This window comes from Volvox carteri (assembly GCF_000143455.1).
Source record: "Volvox carteri f. nagariensis unplaced genomic scaffold VOLCAscaffold_72, whole genome shotgun sequence".
NCBI classification, from domain to species: domain Eukaryota; kingdom Viridiplantae; phylum Chlorophyta; class Chlorophyceae; order Chlamydomonadales; family Volvocaceae; genus Volvox; species Volvox carteri.
Genome location: NW_003307615.1, coordinates 1 through 23,103, shown reverse-complemented (window position 1 = coordinate 23,103; position 23,103 = coordinate 1). Strand labels below are relative to the sequence as shown.

The window sequence follows — 23,103 nt, the reverse complement described above, 5'->3', positions numbered from 1 at the left end:
AGGACCATGACAATATCGTTATGCATTATACCCTATTAAATGTCAGCTCGGCGTTCACACAACGCCATTAGACTGATTAATTGCGACAACGCCGTACAGGAAGAAAGTTACAAGTCCCAGCAGCCCCCACACCTCCGACTACCAACAAAATTTTTGTTCACGGAACTTCACGGACACAAACAATGCTGCTTTTTGTTGGCTTAACCCACGGTGTTAGGCACTGACTTCGCACGGCTATAGCCGTCTCTTCCAAGTGCACGAAATGCGACTCCGTATATCGTTTCCCAGGACTATTATCTTTCCTGTTTAGCGCACAGTTATACGATGGGGTCCAGGTGCTTTCTAGGGATAGTTCACCTTGCACCTTACATAAAAAATTCGGCGTGCGTCTGCGCCACAATCTAGTATATGGTTGGCTACTGTTATAGTTGAAGCCATGACTAGGCGAAGGTCAAACTGCCTGCTTTTGACTTTTTGGTATCTCAGGAATTTGTGTACGACCTTTCTAATTCAGCAGCAGCTGAGGCAGTTGAAACCCATCCATGGTCCCAAATCGCGATTACATGGTAGGGAAGCACGGCAAGGGTGACATGCTATGCAGCCTTTCCCTTCAGCAATTTGCAAGCGACCAGCTGCGGCCTAGCATTCATTCAACGGCGAATGATCCAGAAGCGACGACATGTATTTGTATTGTGGTTCCTCGAGTGACACCTTACTGCTCCAAAAGGTCGCAGGATAGACACGCGTCCACGTTCGCCCGGCTCCCGCTGCAAGTTGCTGCAGCTGACAAGACAGGCCCGACGAGGAGTCAGATTTTTGCGAATTTAAGCTGATCAATAGGTCTACATACACAGTGCGTGCAGTTCGTGCCGGCATCGCAGAAAACAATCTACGGATGTGTAGCTAAACCACCTTCTACCACTACCACCTGTCCGTCCGCCCACATGTCTGTCATTGCAGGCAGCAACGTGGAGGCTTGCAATGCCATGCTATTGGCGGCTGCCGCATCGACAAGATGAGGTTTGGCCAACTGCCTTGCTTTCCTCCAAACTCTTGCCGACCATCATGTGCCGACCTGTATGTGCGACCCTTGGATCTTTTCTCTCTTGTTGGGAAGTATGAGTTACCCCACTGCCCCAGGAACAGAACCCCCCAACAAAGAAGAGCCCTTCCCACGTCTACCGGTCGGAATGTTGGGTTCCGAAACTCCAAGTATAGGACCAGCTGCCTGTGGAACTTGAAACTCGCAATAGCAACACACAAGAACGCATCGCCCTTTAGGTATTGTCGAATGGAGCTTGTCAAGCTGTGTGCCGGCCATTCCCATACTCGCAAAACATTGTTATCTAAAGGCTTCCGCCTGCCAAGACAGCATCCCCCCTCGGAATTTCCTAATACCGTCTCTGTGAGCTGGCTTGAGGAAATAATAAAGATAACCTGGACGAGTTGTTTGTCTCCAGAGGCCTCCAGCTTCCCATGGCCCCTGGTTCCGTGACGGATTGCCAGCTATCAATTCCTTTGGGCAGCGTATAGTGACAGCTGTCACATCTTGGCATTGTAAACTGAATTTCGCGCACGTATTTCGCCGGCCGCTTCCGGAGAGGTTATGCGTTGGCTATACACAGGTGCGGTACGACTCCCGCAGCTCCTGCGCCGAACAAAGTCTCTTCACGGAAACGAGCGCCTGGGAAGCAAACGAATTCAAAAGCTGTACGCGGCAGCGGCAGCAGCTCTTGTAACTGAGGATTGCCTTTGAGCGGATTTGTGTTCCCAGTGCCCGGCGGTTACCGGTGTCGGTTGTTAAAGCATGTGCAGCCCAGAAGGACATATGTGAAAGGAAAAAGGGCACTTACTGCAAACTGCTTATGTCGCACGTACTGCGATTTGCCCAAGGAAACCCTCCTCTGGTGTACCGCCTTAGAAGCCTGTTACGGTCGCGATTACGGAATTTGTTAGGAAAGCGACCGTAGTTCATCATGGAACGGTGTTTAGGCATCACGATTAAACCTGTTTTATTAGTTTGGCCATGATTTAATGCGCACCAGTGCTTGTGAACCAGCAGGATTGCGTTTTGCGCACCGGGAAAACGTTGGTCATCAAAGGGCAACGATTATGCATTTTTAACTTAGAGTTACGGTATCACACCACTATGTCTAAATACAAGAAAGGGCTTTGGGGCCACGCTATGGGCTTCTAAGGTTACCGTGCGCCGCTCATGCAAGGCCCACCGACCTCGCTTGCTCGGAGTGGAGGTACGGAACCTAAGCACCTTGCCAATAAAACCTGTCACCTGTGGCCCACACTAATTTTGTTTGCATCTGTTGCACTTTATCCCCACCTCTGTGATGGCTGTGTAATACATCCTACCGGCCGAATGTTGATGCATTCTGAAGGTGAAGCAGTTGCTCACACATCTTGACGATGTTTGGCATGATCTGTTGATGTGAGCGTGAAGTGCTCCGAGTTCGTGACTGTTCGGCGAACGCGAGGCGCACATTTCCCCATTCCCCAGCGCCCTTCAGCTTTCAGGGCTATGGAACGCTGCTGGACTCCGCTCGTGAATTGGCGGCGTACGGTCGTCGATGGCGCCGATGTATTTGCATGAAATAGAATGCGTGCGGCACAGGAGGGTGGCATCAGTGGAAACCCGCTTCCCTGTCGCATATATTCACATACAGTTGATTGCATGTGGCTGTGTGGGACTGCATGATTTCTGTTAGACTGCACACCCTGAAGCCGGCGACAGCGTGATCAGCACGCATGGCTGGCAGCATTCGCTGCATCCGCCTTGTTTACCCCACTTTCGCACGTAGCGTTGTGTTAAGGATTCGCGGCATGGAGGGCCCTATCTGCAGCCGCATGCTCAACAATTTATGTCCAGGTCCCCATCATGCTTTGAAATGGTCCCCCGGAAAGCTATTTAGGCAAGGGCGCCCAACACGACTTTGAAAGAGTTCGGCTCCCGACGCCTGCTCAGCCCAGGCCTACTACCCAAAATTTCCAATCCTCCCCCCCTGCTCGCAATAGAGCCATATGCAAGCCACAGTGGGCCAGCAGCAGTCCTGTTTCACATCGTTACAGGGGTGCTCGCAAAAACGTTGGTGGACGTACGGCACTTACCGCGCTGCGCTTCTACCTACTGTGAGGAGCTCATTCAAGTGAACGTGGCCTCACGGGGCTGGTGACATTAAGCCTGGGTAGGCTTACAAGTTTGAACCTTAAACCCCTACTCCGACCCCTCCACATTTCCGCGCACCTATGGCTAACCACAGGATGATGTGCAGGTAGCTGGAATCCGCAGTTATGGCCATTGCAAGGCCAGGCTGCAGCAGTGTCCCACTTCCTTACATTCTGCTCCATACATGTGACCTCCATGGCATCAGATATGATTTCCTGTAGCTACGGGAGGAAATTGACGTGTGCCCCTACCTAAATTCTTAAAAGTGTACAGGGCCATGCTATTTAACCTGGAGCTGCGCTCCGATACTTCAGGCCAGCGCTGCACGTGCCCCTTTACCTTGTGACTTCACTAAATGCCGAGCCCGCAGTTGCAATTACACGTGCCCCTGAGTCAGGTGCATCCACACAGATACGGAGCTCTCTAGCTCCCAAACCAAACTACAAACACATGTAATCTTCCAACCTTTACATCTCACGCCTCAGTTCAACTAAACACACAGACACACACTCACGAGATCAAATTAACACATACAAGCGAGTCTTTTCTGAGCACTATTCCTCGTGTGACAATTAAAAAGGTGAGATGAGTTCGCTCAGTGGACATCGCGCGTCACACGGCGACGCTGCAGCCACAAGCACGCCACGAAATTAATATGCTGGTTCTTTCCAACATTTTGCGCCACAATCGGCTCGCGTGCAACACGACCAACCCCATACACTGAGCGCAGCCCGGTAGCAATATATCAGCCAAAAATTATGTTCGCGACATCTTTGTAAAGCTCAACCTGCCAAACACTTCAAGACACGCGCCAATAAATACAGAGGACAAGTATAATAAGCCGCCCGTCCTCACAGCCGGTTGCAGTGGGGATATTCCATCTATCGCGCAGGGTAGCCAACTACCCACCACATTCGCCGTGCTGAGGTCTCACTTAACACACCCTTGCACTCACGTTCGTTCATCGCCTCGTCTGCATCCCTCTCAGCATGGATAAATAAAAAAATGAAAACGAATAAGGCCACGTAATAAACCGAGCAAACCATGTCTATCGGAAAAGAGAAGCCAGCAGGTTGGGCACCTGCTCGCGAAGGGCTGCGTGCCCAGCTGTAATCCGCCGTGCGTCCAAAACGAATGAGCGGATCTGGCAGTTTTCAAAGTCAAACCCGCCGGTCAGCTCGTGCAGCAGGCCCCAGTGCGCCACCACAGCAATGCACTGCTCGGGTCGCGCGGCCAGCCACAGGCGCAGCTCCTGCACACGCGCCTTGAAGATGTCTTCAGGTGGAGGTGAAGGTTCAGGTTCATGGGCAAAATGGATCCAAGGTGAGCAAAGACGGCCAGGAAGGATGGCGTAAGCGTCGTGTGCGAATCCTTAGTCTTGTCGGCAGCAATGTCAAGAACACAGGCTAAGGAAAGAGGGTGCTACACAGCGACTCGCCGGATGGAAGACGTGGCGGGAATCCGCGGGATGCGCAGCCAGTGGATCCGCTCATTCAAATCTCGTCTGCTTCATTCCGTTCCAGCTAGGCAATTCCAACTGCTTCTCGGAATAACGCAATGACAATGTTAACCTAAACAGTTGTGCCGCTACAGCTTGGTTAGAACCGACCTCATGCGCAGCAAAAAGGTTTTTCCTTGAAGCATGAGCGCCAGTAAAACGCCCAGCTTCTCGCTCGAGTGAAAAAAATGAGATTCCCTCAGTGCGACAGCAGGGCCCCCCGGCTGCGTGGCCTCATCTTGTAACCCCTAGCGATGCTCCTTTACACCACCCAGAAGTGCGGATCCAGCTAACAGGATGCCACACTCTTCTTCTCCGATGCGTGACCCGCATGATTCTGGTTGCATCGCTTCCCGTCGCTTCCTCCTAAACTTATGACGCTCAAGCGTCCCATGCTCGATGAACCGCATTACAGTGGGACCCGACGGGGGCCCCAACCCAAAGGCACGGTGCTAACCTTCAGGCTCAAGTCCAACTTTTCTTGGGTTGCTGGGATCCACGCAGTGCCACCACACGTCCGGAAGGGCGTCGAACTGGAACCTGCAGGCGTCAGGAGCGACAGATAGAACCATCTACCATCAACCCTTCAATTCAGGTATCCAAGTTTTAGAAACAGGACGTATGCGGCCCGGTTCTCCAAACTTAAGTCTCCAAATCCAAAGGCGACAAGGGGTCGGAGGACATGCTTTCCATAGGCGAAAAGACCGACGAGCAAACGATGCTCAATTTGTAAACCGCAAACCCACCAGTGGAACATAAAGGGGGAAACCAAATCCGGAGACATCGCGGGGCGGACACATATACCAGAAATGCAGCAATGGAAAGTCATCAACATCATGGGGCATTGCGCCATGGGTAGCAGGCGAAACCCTAAGCCCTACAAGCCCCCAAGCAATCCCAGCCCGTACACGCTGGGGCCCGCCCTTCGAATCCAGAGGGAAGGTCCCGTCTCGTGCACAAGCATCAACGCCGATAGAACAAGGAGATGATGTCGACAGGGAAGATAAACATGTCCTCTAATGTGGCTTGTTATGGAGTGTGATCCACCCAGCCAGCCAGCCTGGCTGGGTGGTTGACTGGCTTACCTCGAGTCAGGGAACGTTCGTGCCAAGTGCTCCCGGCTACTACCTACGTCGGAAGCATGCCATACCTGCGATCCGCGGGTCATATGTCAGATGAGATCTGGATTCGGGCTCAGCGCGGGAGTGCGGCGGCGAGTCCGACACGTTTGTGCAGGCGGGCGGGCCGCTGGCAGACGTCTATCGTGTGTACGGGCGAACGCGTGTTCAGGAGTGGTCTGTATCGCCGGGGCCTACTGAAACTGACCCAAGATGGGCAGTCCTCTCCGGTACTCGCATTTTTCAAAAACGTCCTTTCTCAACCAGAGTCCACTTTGGACATGTCAAAACATCGGGAAGCTTCACACCATTTCGTAGGACTTTGGAAAGAAAGCAGAAGGGGAAACGGAAGTGGCGGTGGATGTGGAAGTGACCTGCAGCTGTACCCGCCATCAGGTAAGCCCGGAGACCCATGTTGGGCAGTCGTACAGGCCTTTAGACACAGGCAGGCTGGCAGAGCGGTGGGAGGGGAAGCAAGGAGGCACCTACCCTCCTCCTGAGCCACCTGACCACCCAATGAACAGCTGGGTTCAACCGACCGAAATCCGAGGGACCCACCCGCTCGCGTGCCAGGGGCTCCACAAGCACGGGGCCCTGGTAGTGCGGCAGGAAGGCCAGCTGCGCCGTCTGAAGGGCGCGGGTCAGTGGCGACACCACCAGCAGCTGCAGCAGCAGCAGCAACCCCGGGGATGGTTGGCAACACGGGGAGATTGGGAATGGTAGACGCGGTCGGGAGTGGAATAAGCTTGGGTGAATGCAAAGTGGGGTGGGGTGGGGGGGGGTGTTTGGTCTTCACACGCACAGGTTGCTTAGCCGCATGACGCGCGCGGCCCCGATTGCGTGTCCAATGAAATGCGCATACGTGGGGCGATTGGGCAGGCATCAGTGGACATGCAGGCACACGGAGCCCTTGCAGTACTACACTGGAGTGGAACAGCCGAGCAACTGGATACTGGGCTTGACCTGGCAGCTTTATGACACACTCTCAATACATAAGGCCCCGTGGCTCTGCCGTTTCCCGTACTACCTCGGGCTTGGGGCTCAATCGTTCTGCGACTTGCGCCGCCGCTTGAGCCCTCATCCTGCCGCGGACCGTCAACACTGTGTCGTACCTACGGCCATACATGTAAACTTTGTCGTCAGCCCTTCTTTCCCATGTTAGGAGACATTTCATCATTGGCTCATTTGGCCTTTTAGTGTGATGGGCTACAGGAAAGGGATGAAAAGCCACGCCCATGCCTAGCAGGTAGAGAGCCAGGAGGCGCTGCAGCTAGCACGCGCAGAGTCCTCTGAAAGGTGCACTGCGCACGGGGCGCAGCAATTGACCGCGCCGGCGTCATTCCTTAGGTCAATACCCCTTAAACCCATTATTCAGGAGTAAACACATTTCCTGGCCTGGTGTCTGGCCCAAACCCCAGCCAACCGCCTCGCCCGTTCTCCACACAGGTTTCTTCCCATGGTGTAGCTTAAGCTAGGATACAAAATCGCAACTAACATCATTGGATCTCTGAAGTCCTCCGCGTCGTAACGGTTCAGCGCCAGGTATTCGTTCATCTCCGTCGTACCATGGCGCATGAGGTGGAGGACCTGCCCGAAAGGCACACAGCAGCTCTCTCACACGATAAACGCATCATGGGAGTCCACGGGAGGTAGTAAAGGAGCGAGGAGGCCACAGGTGAAATGGCATGCCAAGGACGCTCCGACAGTTACCTTGACCGTTCCCTGAGGCCTCTTCGCATGCTGCGCTGCAACCATAACAACTCTTCTGCGCGATGCAATGTATCGTAAGTTCCGCGCCACAGGGCGCGAATAGCTTGAGACATGCATTAGAAAATGAGGACAACAGAAATGAGGTAAATAAGCCAACAGTAAACAGCCCACAGTATTACCAGGCGTTCGTTGGGCTTTTGTTATAATATGATAGAGCTTGTGTCTGCATCACAATTCCATGTTTGCCACCGAAATCCTGAAAGATGTGTGGTCGTACATACATGTGTTGGTTAATCATCAAGGACAGATGACTCTCTTGTTCCAGAAACGCTTGCTTTAATACAAACTTTTACATGTAGATGATGTCTTCTAACATCTTGTCTGAAAAATCCTAAAGGCCCTAGCATGTCAGGAACTTCTGGCCGCCTAGGCGCGTTGCATCGTTCACGTTGGCCTGTAGAGGCTCTAAGATACAAGGTTTCGTACGTACTCGATCGCCAGTCTACCCCTGTCTTCTGTGGGAGCGGGCTGTGTGGCTGGCGTTGGGTAAGTCAGCTGTACGTCCGGCCCTGCTGGGTGCATTAGCAGCACGTTAACCGGCGCAGCCGTTACGCACCGTTTACTACGCTCTGTTCGTCCTCAAAGACACACCAACGTCAGTTGTGGATCCGCCACTGGGCCGATCAGTTTTTATCGCACACATCTCCGGGTTAGAAGCTTGGCATGGTCGCCCGACGCCGCCGACGCATCTGGGAAACCATACGCCTAACCCCCACTTCACGGACTGTTATCTCGTTTCCCCCCTTCTCTGGTCGTGCTGTCCGTCCAAATACATCAAGTCGTGCTGCCGTCGTACTTCACATTCACCTCGCATAGCTCAAGCTACATCCACAGCGCATGGTGCCACCTTCCCCCCTCTACCATAGGTGTCACTGCTTGTTTCACGTACATGAAATGCGTCACGCCGGCCGATATTTCAATCCCACATCCCATATTCTGTCATCGGCCTCAACAACTATCCAGTAACTTTTCCGTACCGTCTCCCGTATCCGCTGTACCATATGTACTTGTACTGTAGTCAGTGGTATCGCACACCCTTTCCGCGGCGCCACGGCATGCGGCACTAGCTCGGGTCCAGGTTGTAGCCGCCGCAGCAGCAGCAGCAGCAGCATCGCAGGTTGCAGGCAATGTGTCATGCTGCGAGCAACAGCAGCAGCGGCAGCAGCTGGCTGCGGTGGCGGCACCTGAACCGCTGCCTTGGAGCCCACCAGTGGGCAGGTTAGTGAATCTGCCTTGAGGTGAATGCCGTGCAGTCTCGTGCTTGTTTGCAGCCACGCTTTTTACCAGGGTATGATGGATAAGGCATGTGAATGTGTACTTGAATGCCTCGCAGACCGGGCTTGTATGACGGCAAGGGGCGGTTGGTATTGAAGAGCCTGACGCTACCGGAGCTGGAAGCCTGGTGCGCGTCAGAAGGTAGGCTTTGCTGAAGAGACGCACGTGTGCGTGTGTATGTATGCGTGTATTTGGGGCCTTGGGAAGGATGGATGGATGGACGAATTGATATGGGGCAGACCGACCGACCGACCGACAGGCAGGCAGGCAGGCACACGAACAGATGCAAATAGACAGATAGACAGACTCATGCCTTCGTGTATTTTGTTCCGTCCAGGTGCCTCTCTAACCAACTGTCTCCGCCTGCCTCCCCGTACGTCCGCCACAGGCGAGGAGGCCCCGGCCAACCGGGCCTTACAGCTTTGGCGCTGGATGTACGCGGACCCGCCCGCAGGCGCCTGGGTTCGAAGCCTGGAGGAGACGGTGGGCCGACAGAACGGATTCAGTGCCAAGTTCATCGCCAAAGCGGGGTGAGCAGGGGCATCAAAAGTGGCCTAGCAGGGGGCCTAGCAGAGTACCAGAGACTGTGAAGGTCCAGGTTTAAGAGGTGTGCCTCTGGCTCTAGGAGGGGGCATTGCACCAGGGAGGGAGCGGGTGCGGGAACAGGCGGGTAGGCAGGTACGGCCCTTCTCAGGGATCCTCACTCCGTCCTTGTGTTCCACGCCGCCACACCATACACATCACGATAGCAGGCCGCAAAGTAGCCCCTGGTCATGTGTCGTGGCAACACGTACTGCCATCACGAAAGACTTATGCCGTTATGCGACTTGCCTTGGCTTCCCGCATGCTCACCCGCCAATACGCCGTCGCCGCATGCAACCACCAGCTCGCCCAGGGTGTCCAGGAAATTACCCGCCTGAGTTAACTCTTTTATCGCGCACGGGTTGGTGTTTTTCGGGTTGTACCCCGTACGTCCACCTCTGCTAGGCAGCGCGTGAGTTTGGACGGCGGTCTACGGCTGAGCCAGGTGGCGCGAGCTGCTGACGGCACCCGCAAGCTTGTGTTCACGTTGACGGAGGGAGAGGCGGCGGGGGGCAGCGTAGAGACGGTGCTAATACCTATCGTTCGGCAGCAGGGGCTGCGGGACCGCCTCACGATCTGCGTGTCGTCGCAGGTGCGTGGGGCCCTGCCCTGCCCTGCTCTGGCACGGAGACGTCTCCGTGTGTTTCCCAATGAACTGACAGCTGAGGCATGAGCAAGAAGTGACGAGGATGGTACTAAGAATGGCAACTTTATTTACCCATACGTGAGGCACACACGTGTGGGTGTGTATGCGAAAAATGGACGTGCGGGGACGTGCGAATGTATTTAGTGTGCATTTGTAGGGGTGTGTAAGGAAGGCTAGATCCATTGGAGGGCGGGTGCTGCCCGGCGGAGTGACCGTTGCTTGCCAGACACCCCGCGGCTGGACGTGCTGTCCCACGGAACGCCTCCTCGCTGACCCTCTCCTCGGTGGGTGCTGCTGGTAGGTGGGATGCGCCATGAACTGTCAGTTCTGCTACACGGGCCGTATGGGGCTGCTGGGCAACCTCACTACGGCGCAGATTGTGGAGCAGGTGGTGGAGGCGAGGCGCTTCCTGGCGCAGGAGGGTAAGATTGCGTCTGATGGATGCCAATACAGAAGAACGCATAGGGGGAGCAAAAGACGAGCGCGGTTGTATGTCGAAACGAAGCCATGCCTTCCATTCTTTGCTTCTTGCGTATGGTTCCCCCGCCCTGCCTGGCCTCTCAGGCGAGCGCACCCAGCTGACCAACCTGGTCTTCATGGGCATGGGGGAGCCTCTGCACAACACTGAGGCAGTGCTGGCGGCCGCTGACATCGTGAGCCACTACTTGGGACTGCACATCAGCCATAACAAGGTGGGGCGTAGGTGAAGGGCGAAGCGAACCGGGGGCTGCGGGCTGGGGGAAGTAGGCGGGAGGAAGGCCGTGGAAATTTTTTTCCATGCAGCGGAGCCCCGGGGACTTGATGGATGATGAATCTCTACTTCTACTCACCTCGCGCCGCACGCAGGTTACGATCAGCACGGTCGGATTGGTTCCGGAGATGCGGTCTGTCGTCGCCCGGAGCCGCGTGCAGATGGCGCTATCACTACACGCAACAACGGGTGCGTGAGCGGGGCGAAGAGGGGTCGCAGGAGAAGCACTGGAAAGCCCGAATGGGTGTTTGAGGCAGCGTGTCGCACGCGCTGCCTGCGAACACAGGTTCTCCGGTGCCAGAAACCCCTGGAGTTTATATATAGACTAGCAGGGCGCGCCACGCCCCATGATTCGCCCTTCCACATCCGCAAGCCAGCAAGCCGATTCCCAGCACGCTTCTTCGCTCCTCCTCTTGCTCGCAGATCGTACCTCCCCTCCCCGCCGGCCCCTCGCGGGCTCTCGCGCCCCTCCCCTCCCCTCCTTTCCTCTCGCACGGGCCGCATCTGACCACTGTGACATTGCCACATTTCCCGTCCCCCGGGCCCCCAACACCTAGTTCCTTAGCAACCATGCAAGGCACACGGAACCTTTGGAACCGCTAGAGTTGCTGATCTGGACTCTGCTTATTTCCACCTTTCCGCGGCCAATGATACTGTTGCATATATTACACAGACGAGGTCCGGGACTGGATTGTACCCGTCAACCGCCGCTACGACCTGGCCACTCTTACAGCAGCTCTGGAAGAGCTGTTTCCTAAGCCTGATCCGACGCACAAGCGACCGCAGCATCAGCCTCAAGCACAACGGCAACAGCCAAGCGGTCTTCAATATCACCATGAAGATGAGCAACTGGTGCGGGAACAGGAAGAGCAACCGGCGATGTCAAGTGCAAGCAGAACCAGCATCAGCAATAGCCAGCAACCGCTCCAAGAGCAGCAGCAGCAGCAGCAACAGGACCAGGGGCAACGGCACCAACATCCTGGCATGTCGCTACCGCAGGCGGGAGCTGTGCGCTGTGGCGGGGAAGCAGCGGCGGCGGCGTCGGCGGCAGAGGGATCTGAAGTAGTTCAGACGGAGGCGGAGGCGGCACATCGGCAAGAAGTATTCGAATCAGGGGTAGCGCGATGGCTACCTCTCCTGGGCTCGAGCTCACAGCAGCTCGCAGAGCCGACGGTGATGGCGGCAAGCATGCACAACGGGTTCAGCGGTAGTGGCACTTGCAGCGTCTCAAGCAGGAATGGCAGCAGCGGAAGCACCAGCAATAACGGCAGCCGCAGCAGCAATAGCGGGGATAGCAGTCGTGTTCTGACGGTTGTAGACGTCGGCACAGGTGGCGCCTCTGAAGCTTCGTCAAAAGCATGGACGCGGGAGGCCACGGCAGCAGCAGCGGCCAGCAACAACAGCATCAACAGCAGCGGCTGCAGCGACGGTAGCGATAGCGGCAACAGCAGTAGCCGCAGCCTGTTGATTGAATACACGATGCTGCATGGTATCAACGACACGCTGCAGGATGCCCATCGGTAAGCAAGGTCTGAAGCACGGCCTTGAGTGGGGTTTTAGCTTGAAGCCAACCTTAAGGAGTGCACATTACTATTACTTCGCTAAATGCCCCGTTTTATCCACCTTGACATGGAATTCCAGTGAACAGTCGCGGAGAAGTGGAAGGGCGCCTTTTGCCTGTGCCGCGGCTCCGTAGCTGGGAATTACATTGCGTGTTATTTCAGCAGCGCTGCATGTGTTTCCCTTCTGCTTGCGGCTTCCCCACTCCCCTCCGTGTGAAGGCTGGTTGCCATGTTGGCGCGCGTTAATTGCAAGGTCAACCTCATCATGTTCAACCCTCACGCGGGCACACGCTTCCAGCCTTCCACCGAGGAGGCCGTGACCGCGTTCAGGTCTGCGCTGGTGCAGGCCGGCATGGTGTGCACGATTCGGGACAGCAGAGGTGCGAGCTGGGACGGTCTCGGATGGTTTGGGCGGGAGGGTCGCCGCGCGTGAGGATCGACCAGCTGGACTTGCGCAGCGAGAGATGATGCACCGGTCTGTGGCCGAGGGGTTCTTAAAACGTAGGATTGGCGGGAGCATGAAAGATGTCTATCATGAGGCACGCCATATGTTCAGATCGCTTCCTGTCTTCCTGATATACTCGTGCGTTATCGGCCTGGCTATACTGAAAGCTGCCCCTGCCAACGCCGCCACGCGCAGGCGATGATGAGATGGCGGCATGTGGTCAGCTGGGTAACGTGGGACTGGCGTTCCGGCCCTCGCCCATCTTGGAGCCCCCAGAGCACTTCCGCCGCTACATGTTGCCGCCAGGGCCAGCAGCCGAGCCTAAGAGGACAACGGTGACGGCCGCGGCGACACCGGCGACGGGATCGGTTGCCGCCAATAGTGATGTAGGTAAAGCGGCGGCTTGATTTTTTGACATTCCGGTGAGGCGGCTGGGACGCCTGCGTGGGATGCCTGAGTAGGGCTAAATTGTTCAGCCTGTATAGTACCATACACACTTTAAATCCTTCATCAATCAGCTGCCTTCTTACAGTCAGCGGTTTCAGCCGTCTTCGTAAACCGCATGTACGTCGTGGCTTTAAGAAGAAGTTTTAGGTTTATGAAGGAGCAAGGTGATTGCTGGGGAGTCCTGGGGTGACATCAGTGGCTTGACGTTGAACGCGGCAATTGCGGCATGGTTTGGAAGCTGTTATTTCCAAACGGTTGGCGGCTGTGGTAATCGGCTTTTATGAAATGGAACTCGGGAGGTGTATATAATCCGACGCTCTGGACCGTCGGATTTATGCAACGACGTAATCTTTAGCGATCATGTCTCGACCACATCACATGGCTAGGCCATACATCGTCATGGATTCTAGGTTTCTAAGGGTTCAGAGACGTCGAATGGACGCAGGCTTGCGTACTTGACTGTTGGCCTGTCTTGCTGCTTGACGTATCTCCCAGCATTCAAACACTGTATTTTGGATCGAATAGCCATTTGTGATTCTGCGCACCCCACCCCTATGCGTAACCATCCTATCGAACACCACAACCGCACCCAAACAGCTTTGCGCGCTGTCAAGCTTTCCGCTGAGATGTGATGGAACGCCTTTAGGTACACAAGACATCGAGCATCTCTTTGTGACACGGGCATTTGTATGGCCCCTACCATAACTTCAGCACCCCGTGCAGCACTACACAGCGGCCCCCTTCCTGTTCCCGAGTGCAGCTACCATACGCAGATAGAGCATCATCACATGCACTGAACATCTCGCAAGTGCGAAAGGAAAGAATACTTGAGGGCCAGAGGACCAGGCGCTGGGGACACGCACCCGACTGGCGTCCGCAGGGCATCAGCGCGGTCCCTGGCCAGCAACCTTAAGCCCGACACAGCAACCCCCGACCTGTACCTTAAAAAGGACGGGTGACGCCATGCGCCAATGACTGACGCGCAACACATGACACTGCAACCACCCCCAAGGCCTACATAACAGCACCCAGGTGACACGACGGGGACACGCCAGTGACATGACACAGGAACAGGGAAGCTCTACCGCGGCGGACTTCTAACGGCTACACGCAGCTTGCAGACCCGAGGCTTTTGCCTCGGCCGGCCCAGAAACGAGAAAACAATTTCACCCAGAAAGATTGTGATTGGATCTAATCCCTAAGGAGAGCAACCCCTGTCAGCTTATAAATGATGCACAAAACACTAGTCCAAAGTTAAGGCCGCGTTCTAAGCTCCACGATCTGTGATTGTGTGTGCTGTGAAGCATATGAATCCTCGGGTGAAGGCGCACATTCACAACATTGGCGACTATCTACGCAATCCTCCTCCTGATAGAGTTCCCACAAGCACTGCGGCCTTGTCCAATATAAGGCAATGGCAGCTGACAGAAGCCATTAAGGATGTGAATAGATAAAAACTGCCAACCTTAAATCAACCCGCGCGTCATGTCCTGGCCCATGACCAGACTCGCTCAGAAGCGTTTCTTCCCCGGCCGCTGACATTGCCGTGCGATGCGTCCAACAGCGTGCATGCACAGTTGGGCGCTCAACCCTTCTCCCTCTACAACCAACACCACGTTTCCCTCGCCAATTAAACACGATGTCATGCCGCACGACCAGCAGCCAAACGTTGTGTCCTGCCAAGCCGCCAGACGGCTGTTCACAAGGCCGTGCCCGGCTCACACCCCACTTCTCCCACTACGCCTGGATCGCAGGAGACAGGCTCCTTCAGCTTCCCAGCCCCCATGTCCTACTTTACATCAAGGACAACGCACGCAAGGAAGTGGGATCAGAGGTAAGGAGGTGGGGGCTGGCCAGGAGTCAGTACGGTATGCGGTCGCACCGCTTGATGTGACAGGCGACGCAGAGCGCACCGCCAAGCATTGGAATGCAACCCTGAATGTTCCCTATCCCTTCGACGTCCCATCAACATCTTCATATGGCCGCTGCCGGCAGCTTCTGTGAGAGATACGTATCAAGCTCGGTAGCCTTCATCTCGCGGAAGGTGACCAGCCAGGCGAGCTTGCAGTCCTCGTCCAGCCTGCGGAAACGGCAAGGAGGTTCCAACTAGGTAAATGGCACACTTCAACACGAACAGGGTTTGCAACATGCATTCCCGGCGGAAGTAGGCTGGCCGGCAGGAGACATGAGGAACAGAAGAGCTCCAGCTGACCCCGCGCATTACGCGGTACCCTTGCAGAGGCAACATGAACGGGAAATTGGCTATAAGCTAAGCCGTCCTGACCGGGCACCGCACATAACACGCCGGCACCCAAGCGGGGGATGTGGGACTCGCGGCCCACGTAGGGTGGCCAGGGGCCTGGTCCTTAAGGCTTTCACGCGGGCACGTGGACGCCCCAGCTGTGAGGCCCTCCTCAGCCGACGCTGCAGCCGCACCGCACGCCGAACCCCGCACGTTGCATACCTGAACAGCGTCACTCCGCGGTACTTGTGCAGTCGTGGGCCGGTGCTGAAAGGTCCACCCAAGTCGTCCTCGCTCCCAAGGGAGCGGCGCAGCGTAGGGCTGGGGGAGAGGTGCACACGGAGATGACCGTTCTTCACCTCCACGCTGCCGTGCTCGGGATGCAGCGTCGGCTGCTGCCGCGGCAGGGCCTCCTGCGGCACTCCAGGCGCCGCCCCAGCCGCCTTGGCTGCCGCTGCTGATGCGCCTGCGCCCGCGGCATCGCCAGTGGCATCGCCGTAGCCAAAGCCCATGGGCTGTGACTGTTCGAAGTCAAACCAGTGCACCACCACAACGTTGGTGGTAGAATCGGCGATGGTCTCCCGGATAATGACCGCGTCCTGTCGTTTGGGGATGCATGAGCAGCCGGGCAGCCGCCGTGAAGGGCGGTACTGAGTACCAGCCGTTGCGGGAAATGGCGCAGAGGCACTTCGGCAAGCAGTGGCTTAGCGTTGGGAGGGTACTGAAGAATTTGGAGTCCCTCCTGCCGTTCTAAGGAAGGCGCCCCGCCGAGTGCCTGTGGCGTCTTCCTCCATCACTATGAAACGGTTGCGCCACGGCCTCCTCCGGTGTGCTGCCGCCGGAGTCGAACCCACCTGCGAGTTTCTGCTGCGGCGCTCCTCAAGGGCGTCCCGCCCTACCACGTCCTGCTCGAAGTCCGGCCAACTGTAAATGTTGAACTCCTCAATATCGTCCCGCACCTGCAGGAGCGAAGCCCCGAAATCGTGGCCGTGCGGCACATTAAAACAACTGGACGTGAATGACCGAATCAGATTTCCATGTCAACGCCACGACGCCCATAAAGGAAAGCCAAACCACCTCATGCATTCATGAAACCCCGCGTGCAGGAGCGTGGGGTCAAAACTGTTCAGATGCAAAGGCAGCAGCTGATAACCAGGGATAATGCGTCCTCCCGCCGCCTCTATGCAAGGTAGGCCACCACAGACTCCTCCCCTCTTCGGCCATGTGCGCCCACCATGTTTTCCAAATCCGGCCCCGGCGTCCAGTTTTCCACCCACTCCGTCGCAGCCTGCACCGCCCGCACGCGCCACATGGGGTCGATAGTGGATGAGGATGGCAGCTGGCAGAAGCTGCCTGAAGCACCGCTGCTGGCGGAAGCGGGAGCTGGCGCGGCGTGGCCGCGCAGGAGCAGGCGTTCGATGGTGGCACGCTGCGGTCCGGGTAGGTCGCGCCGGAGGTACGCAGCCATCTCCTCGTGCGTCGGTTGCCTATACTCAATAATTTCACTGATGCGACCCTCCGAGTTCAGCTGCACCAGACTAACACCTACAGGCAACGACGCGCGGCAATCGAGCTTCGAATTGGGAACAGTCGGTGGCTCGTTTCATACCAGCGAGCGCGGAGGTCACCGTCCCTCTATCCCTTCCGTCAATGACTCGACTGCGATGTTCGACAGTTGTAACCACAGCACATGCGGCGTGCCGCCATTTACACGAGTTCTAGCCTCTGACGACAATAAAACTTGTCCCCTGCACTGATCGGGTGATGGCAGAGGCCAGGTCGCGATGACACGCGAATAAGGTGCTAATATGGCCACGAACGCACCCGAAAACGTGCTGCGCTTGAATGAGGGCTGCATGCCGAACAATCCGACCCGGTTGGTGCCGACGGCAGTCCAAAACATGGCTACACGGCCCTCCTCTTCGGCATAAGTGATGACGGAGAATGTCAGGTCCTGCGGAACCGCACAACGTTTTGGTGCCAGAAAGGAGACAGCCCACAGATTTCGACTAAACTGAGCATCACAACCTCCCAATGGTTTCGATTAAAAAGGTTCCAAGAACAGCCATATGAGCGGCTACAGGAGGCAGACTCACAAAGCGCCCTGTACATGCCTTCCTGTGCATAATGTCCCGCCACGGCCCGTGCACGGCACCACGCCCCGAGCACTAAACCACACACCGTTGGTCCCCCCATCCCCTATTCCGACCTGGTAAGCAGCATGCAATTCCAGCAGTGCCGTGTGGACGGCCTCTGCTCCGCTGTGTGTTTGCTTGCCCTGAAGAAGACCACGTTGCCTGAACCCCGGGGGTGACAGATGGCTCGAGGTCAATAGACAGGACGGCCTCCGAATACTCTTGGGGACACGACCCAAAGCACAGGGATGAGATTGGCGGATTCCGTGGGGGATGGCGTATAGCGCTAGCCCCCGGTTGATCCTTGCCCATGTAAGCGTAGCATCAAAATACACCAGGATGAAATTTACAATGTTTAAAATGTGCGCCCACTATTGCGAAACACCGGCTTCCGCGTGAGCCTGCCGAGGGATCGGCTACCTTTCGCCAGACGGAAAGAGCCTTACCTCCACTTCACGTCCTGTGTTACAATCTCGGAGAACTCCTTAAAATCATTCGTTTCGCTTAGGTGGTAGAACCGAACTGCGCAGGAAACGACTGCACAAGGCGCATCCAAGGAGGATGGAAGTGACTCCGCCACTACACAGCGTCTTGGATTCAAGGACGCTGACTTCGAAGCGCGAGAGTTGCATGGAGTCGCGTGCTGACGTGGTCCCTGATGTGGATGTGTTGGCGATGACAAAGACAAAGACGCGCCAGGGATCCAGCACCCGGAATTCTGCTGATTACAAGCTCCAGTATTCACCAGGCCGTGTCCCGTCCGCGCGAGCAAATGCATGTTGGCTGATATTACGGAACAACAGGTGCCTTAAGACTTTTACAAAACGCGTAGCGTCCGTACTCAAGTCGCTGTTAATAAAACAATTACATGTTATACCCGTGACATGACAAGCCACCTGTTTCAGTACACAAAGGGCCAAGGAAACCGTTAGAGCAACGGAATCGCATGCGACTGTCCATCCTCGCTGTTCCGTCCAGAGGTCGGCAAATCGGTTTCCACGGCTGCAAGAGGGCATAGTCAGTTTCAGTCAATAAATCTAAAAAAGTTTGGCGCGGGAACGGCAGCACTATAAGCGCTGCTCGCTCCGTACACATTGCAGTCTCAGTCGTTTTATAAGGTCACGCCTTACGCCTCTGTTCATCGCCATGCCGGCCCGTGCTTGTGCTCGCTGTGGCTCAACAAGCAGTGGAAACAGCCATGCTAGCACCGCATCAGCAAATTACGGGAAGTTCTTCTGGTCTTGCGCCATGAAGTTAGTGTCGTTTCCCGAGCTATCCACCCTCACACAGCCGATCGCATGCGGTTAAAGCGCGGGCCGCGAAGGATATTCTCAACCTTATCGGCGATATGCGTGTAGAAGTGCATCCTAGTGGAGGACTTGTACTTGGCCATCGCCCCCTTCGACATTGCACCTCCTTCCAAGGAACCCAACGTATTCAGCTTCACGATAAGACCCTCGTTAAGCCGAATAGCTGACAAGCGCGTCCGCCAATCCCGCTTCATGACGGCACGGGCGGAAAACACGCGCTCGCAATTGACCGACGTGGGCTGAATTTGCACACAGAACAGCGCGAGCTTCCACATCTCCGAGAACAGGTGCTGCTTAGGTGCGAGCTTGGGCATCATAAGATTAATGTGGTGCATAGCTGTCTTGCACACGCGCTCCTTCAGCCCCTCCGGGGCATCACCACCCTCATAGCCCTCATCACTAAAACCAAACACCTCCCCACACCTAACGAGCTGTGACAACAGCTGCTGCTCCACATATGACTTTAAGAACGCCTCCCAATCCTCCACAGCAGCTGGCCGCAACTTCCACATCTCATGTTTAAACACGGACAGCTGCAACTTCGCCTCCTCGAAATCGATCTGTGGATGGCAATCATACCTGTGCTTCTTCTCCTTCAGGCACTCCGTGAAGTAAACCCTCAGCGTTTCGAACGCCTCCTCGCCCCACGCATCCACCTCTTCCTTTCCGGAGTACTCAACGGGATCAAACAGGGCCAGTGCCAACAAGACGCTGTTATTAGGGAACCGTCGATCGAGATATTTGATGAGATTCTCGGTGAACTCCTTGAAGAGGTCGTGCACGACACTCTGACGACTCAGGGACATTCGACACGGGGTAAGGCATGGCTTGGTAGAGGAGCATGTACGCGCCACTAAACAGAGCCAACAAAGCATTGTCAGCCACCTCGGTCATGGGGAGTCATGGCCAGGTGCTTGCCAGTTTGCTGATGATGATGATCCTGCATGTACTGGTCTACAGCCGCTTTGTGGGAGTGGGAGGCGTCGTGCAGGGTGTAAGCTTAGCGATCCCAGTTCGTGCGGAAAATGGTGGCGTTACTCTTCTTGTTTTGTCACTAAAAAAGCATATGACCGCCGTCGAGCCCTGAAGTGCATAGGCCCAGCTCTTGAAATTACCACCACAAGCGGCAGTCAGCCAACCCATGTCCTCGTTGAGAGTATGGGGCCGCTCAAACCCCAGGGGGACACCAACGGCATCGATCTTGTTGGTGGATTTGGTGCGCTTCCGTTCCGGGTTGGCGGTGGCATTGGGGGTGGCGGCGGGCAGGAGTGTTGCCGCCTGCTGTTCGGGAGCGGTGGCGTTGGGGGTGGTGGCGGGCAGGAGGGGTGCTGGCTTCTGAGTGGGACCGGTGGCGGCGGCATTAGCTCGAGCGCGCCTTTTGTTCTGCGGAGGAAGGGCCACGGCGTTGGCGTTTCGGAGGTGGGGGTGGGGGTGCTGGGAACAGTAGAGCCGGACCATCACCGGCACTGCCCGCTGGCCCAAGTAACGGCTCTGCCACCTCAATATCTGTTGTTGCGGATTCCATGACCGTCCATCCGCGCGTGCCCAGTTTAAATAATCATAAGCACAGATATGCTCACGTGCCTTGGTCAACAGCTTGTGTACGAGCAGGTGAGCTTGTGTACGTGCCAGGACAGTTGTGCTGTTGATGTCACCGCCGTTCTTCGTCTATTGACAAGCTTATCGTCCTACTCCCTAGCTGTCTGACCTGTGGAAATGACGGGCTGAGTATCACAGGCGTTTCAGCCGGGACTAAGACTCCAGGTGTTTTGCACTGCCCTCCAAACGGTTTCTGGGTCTTGCGCGTTACTATTCTTTCACGTCTCAAACACAAGAGCTATTGCCTTACGTGGTAGGTTGCACGTTGCAAGTGTGCATATAGAAGAAATGCTTCTGCTGTTGGTGGCTTCGGAGGCCGGTATGGCCGGTTCTTGCGGTTTGTTGCGCAAGATAGGTTCGCGTTGTCATGTGCGTGATTTAAAGTGCAGTTCCACCTCAGGTAAATAGGACATCTTTTGACAAGCAAGCTTGCCCCAGTTAAGTGTTACGTGCTCCGTTAGGCTCTAAATCCTCAGTGAAGTGCCTGCATGCGCATACAACGATAAGGAGTTAATTTAAATATAAAAGATGAGCATGATAGCTTGCTCCTAAGTCTTAACCTTTTGGGATTGGCATGGCGGTTCAAGACCAACGGTACAGCAATTTGAACATGGCAACGAAGATGCATCGTGATGGCATGAGGCATGGCATCATCCTAATGCCGTTCGACACTAATAATATATCATGCATAGGAAAAACCTTTCCTTCCGTGATTGTGCTTTTTATTAGCCTTTCATCCGCGTAACGACAGCTTTGCAAGCACAGCACCTTCTAGCGTATGCACTTTACATAGGAAAGGCTGTCATAACGTAATTTATTTCCCTTGGTTAGGGTAAATTCAAACGAGCGGGTGGACGCAAGTTGAGCGGTGCCAGTCTTGCGGGACTTGGCAAGCCGCTATCTGGCTGGAAAGGAATGTACATAAGCGAAGTATGCATTGAAGGCTTTAAGTCGTACGCTAGCCGCGTTACACTCAGCAACTTCGACCAATGCTTCAACGCCATAACTGGTCTGAATGGCAGTGGAAAGTCGAACATCCTCGACTCCATTTGTTTTGTGCTGGGCATCAAAAACTTGAGTCAGGTGGGATCCAAGTCTCACAATCTGGGCGTCGGGAGTCTCACTGACGGAGGCTCAGGGGCACCCTCGTGTGTAGCTCCACCCTGGCAAACCCAAACTCACGCGCTCTGAACCGTTTCGCTGGGCTTACACCATGGCACATGCAGGTCCGCGCAACAAGCCTCCAGGAACTTGTATACAAGCAGGGACAAGCGGGCATAACTAAGGCGACCGTATCTATCACATTTCGGAATGATGACCCTAAGAAAGCCCCAACTGGCTTTGAGGACAAGGAGACAATATCGATCACACGTCAGGTACAGCGCGTGTCGCAACCATAACAGTTGCACAACAGGGTCACTGGTCGGTGTCATTGTGATTTTCCTGATTGATGTTAAGCAGTGGACCCATGAAGACCGAGAGGTGTTTGAATGGACACGTGCTCAACGGAGTCAGGAGGAGAAAGTTCGTGCACGGCCACACACCACGCATTTCAATCTGGGTTCATGTGACGACCGGTTTTGGACATGCCCTCATGACGTGCCAACAGGTCGTAATTGGCGGGCGGAACAAGTACCTTATCAATGGAGTGTCAGCAACCGAGACGTAAGTCGTCCTCCAACGCATCATGGTTTCCTCCTAGTGGTCGCCTCGAACAGACATTAGGATGGACCTGGTGGCACCCGAAGGGATTCAGCGTCTCTTCTGCATTTCAGGCGCAGCTATAGTTTGCTGTTCCAGCCATGAGTACCGCCAGTAAAAAATATGCTATCTCCCGCTAACGCAGGCGTGTTGCTGACCTGTTCCAGTCAGTACAACTGAATGTCAACAACCCGACCTTCCTAATCATGCAAGGACGCATCACAAAGGTAAGCACTGCGCGAGGATAAGCCTGGTCAAGCGCCATCCTTGCTGGGCCCTGCATAAAGTGGCCTTGGAGTGAGTCTGGTGATACAACAAATGTACATTCATAGCCGAGCGTAGGCATGCCCCACGGGTGTAGGCAGGGAGACGTTGCATCTGGCCCCACGAGAGTAAGCAGGAAGCTTTATAACGAAAGCTACCCACGGTGGTGCCGAGTTCAAGGAGTTTTTGATTATTTTTGTGGGGTCTCGTGCAGTGGCAAAGCACGTCGCAGGTCTGGGAGCAAGCAATGTTTGGGCCCATGTTCGACCATGAGGCCTGTAGCATCTGCTGGCGTGCTCCCTGACAGGTGCTCAACATGAAGCCGCCGGAGATCCTGTCCCTGCTCGAAGAGGCCTCCGGCACCAAGATGTACGAGAAAAAGAAGCAGAATGCGCTCAAGACACTGGAGAAGAAGCAGGCGCGATTGGAGGAGATCGACCATGTAGGTTGACAGTGTACTGAAGCATCGCAGGATTCAGGCACTAACGGCAAGGAGCGCGCAGGCGGACAGGGCCGTATGGCGCATCAAGCCAGCTGTCGTATGTATGAAAGACGTTTCCAGGAAGGCGAATGCGTTGTC

General features: G+C 55.4%; 5 protein-coding genes across 5 annotated transcripts; 3 read left to right on the top strand and 2 right to left on the bottom strand.

The window, feature by feature from the left end:
• Positions 1–4,226: 4,226 nt before the first annotated feature.
• Positions 4,227–6,677, bottom strand: VOLCADRAFT_119663 (uncharacterized protein; the record flags this gene model as incomplete). The annotated part of the gene is made up of 5 exons (XM_002957284.1): positions 4,227–4,453; positions 5,134–5,216; positions 5,762–5,826; positions 6,353–6,457; positions 6,597–6,677. 5 exons carry the CDS (start codon positions 6,675–6,677, stop codon positions 4,227–4,229), a joined length of 561 nt encoding a protein of 186 aa, XP_002957330.1.
• Positions 6,678–8,886: 2,209 nt separating this feature from the next.
• VOLCADRAFT_119662 (uncharacterized protein) lies at positions 8,887–9,369 on the top strand (the record flags this gene model as incomplete). Its single annotated transcript, XM_002957312.1, has 2 exons — positions 8,887–8,980; positions 9,228–9,369. Coding segments are annotated over 2 exons (236 nt in total), but the record flags the coding sequence as incomplete, so codon positions are not given.
• Positions 9,370–9,845: 476 nt separating this feature from the next.
• VOLCADRAFT_42666 (uncharacterized protein) lies at positions 9,846–13,112 on the top strand (the record flags this gene model as incomplete). Its single annotated transcript, XM_002957311.1, has 8 exons — positions 9,846–10,013; positions 10,369–10,489; positions 10,632–10,759; positions 10,914–11,007; positions 11,492–11,567; positions 12,258–12,338; positions 12,600–12,760; positions 13,021–13,112. Coding segments are annotated over 8 exons (921 nt in total), but the record flags the coding sequence as incomplete, so codon positions are not given.
• Positions 13,113–13,930: 818 nt separating this feature from the next.
• On the bottom strand, positions 13,931–19,765 carry VOLCADRAFT_121622 (uncharacterized protein; the record flags this gene model as incomplete). Its single annotated transcript, XM_002957283.1, has 8 exons — positions 13,931–15,352; positions 15,737–16,113; positions 16,369–16,473; positions 16,749–17,059; positions 17,339–17,468; positions 17,724–17,811; positions 18,096–18,239; positions 18,936–19,765. 8 exons carry the CDS (start codon positions 19,763–19,765, stop codon positions 15,247–15,249), a joined length of 2,091 nt encoding a protein of 696 aa, XP_002957329.1. The 3' UTR covers positions 13,931–15,246.
• A 1,708-nt stretch (positions 19,766–21,473) lies between these two features.
• Positions 21,474–22,974, top strand: smc2 (structural maintenance of chromosomes protein 2; the record flags this gene model as incomplete). Its single annotated transcript, XM_002957310.1, has 5 exons — positions 21,474–21,641; positions 21,785–21,934; positions 22,168–22,223; positions 22,405–22,486; positions 22,831–22,974. 5 exons carry the CDS (start codon positions 21,474–21,476, stop codon positions 22,972–22,974), a joined length of 600 nt encoding a protein of 199 aa, XP_002957356.1.
• Between the last annotated feature and the right edge of the window lie 129 nt (positions 22,975–23,103).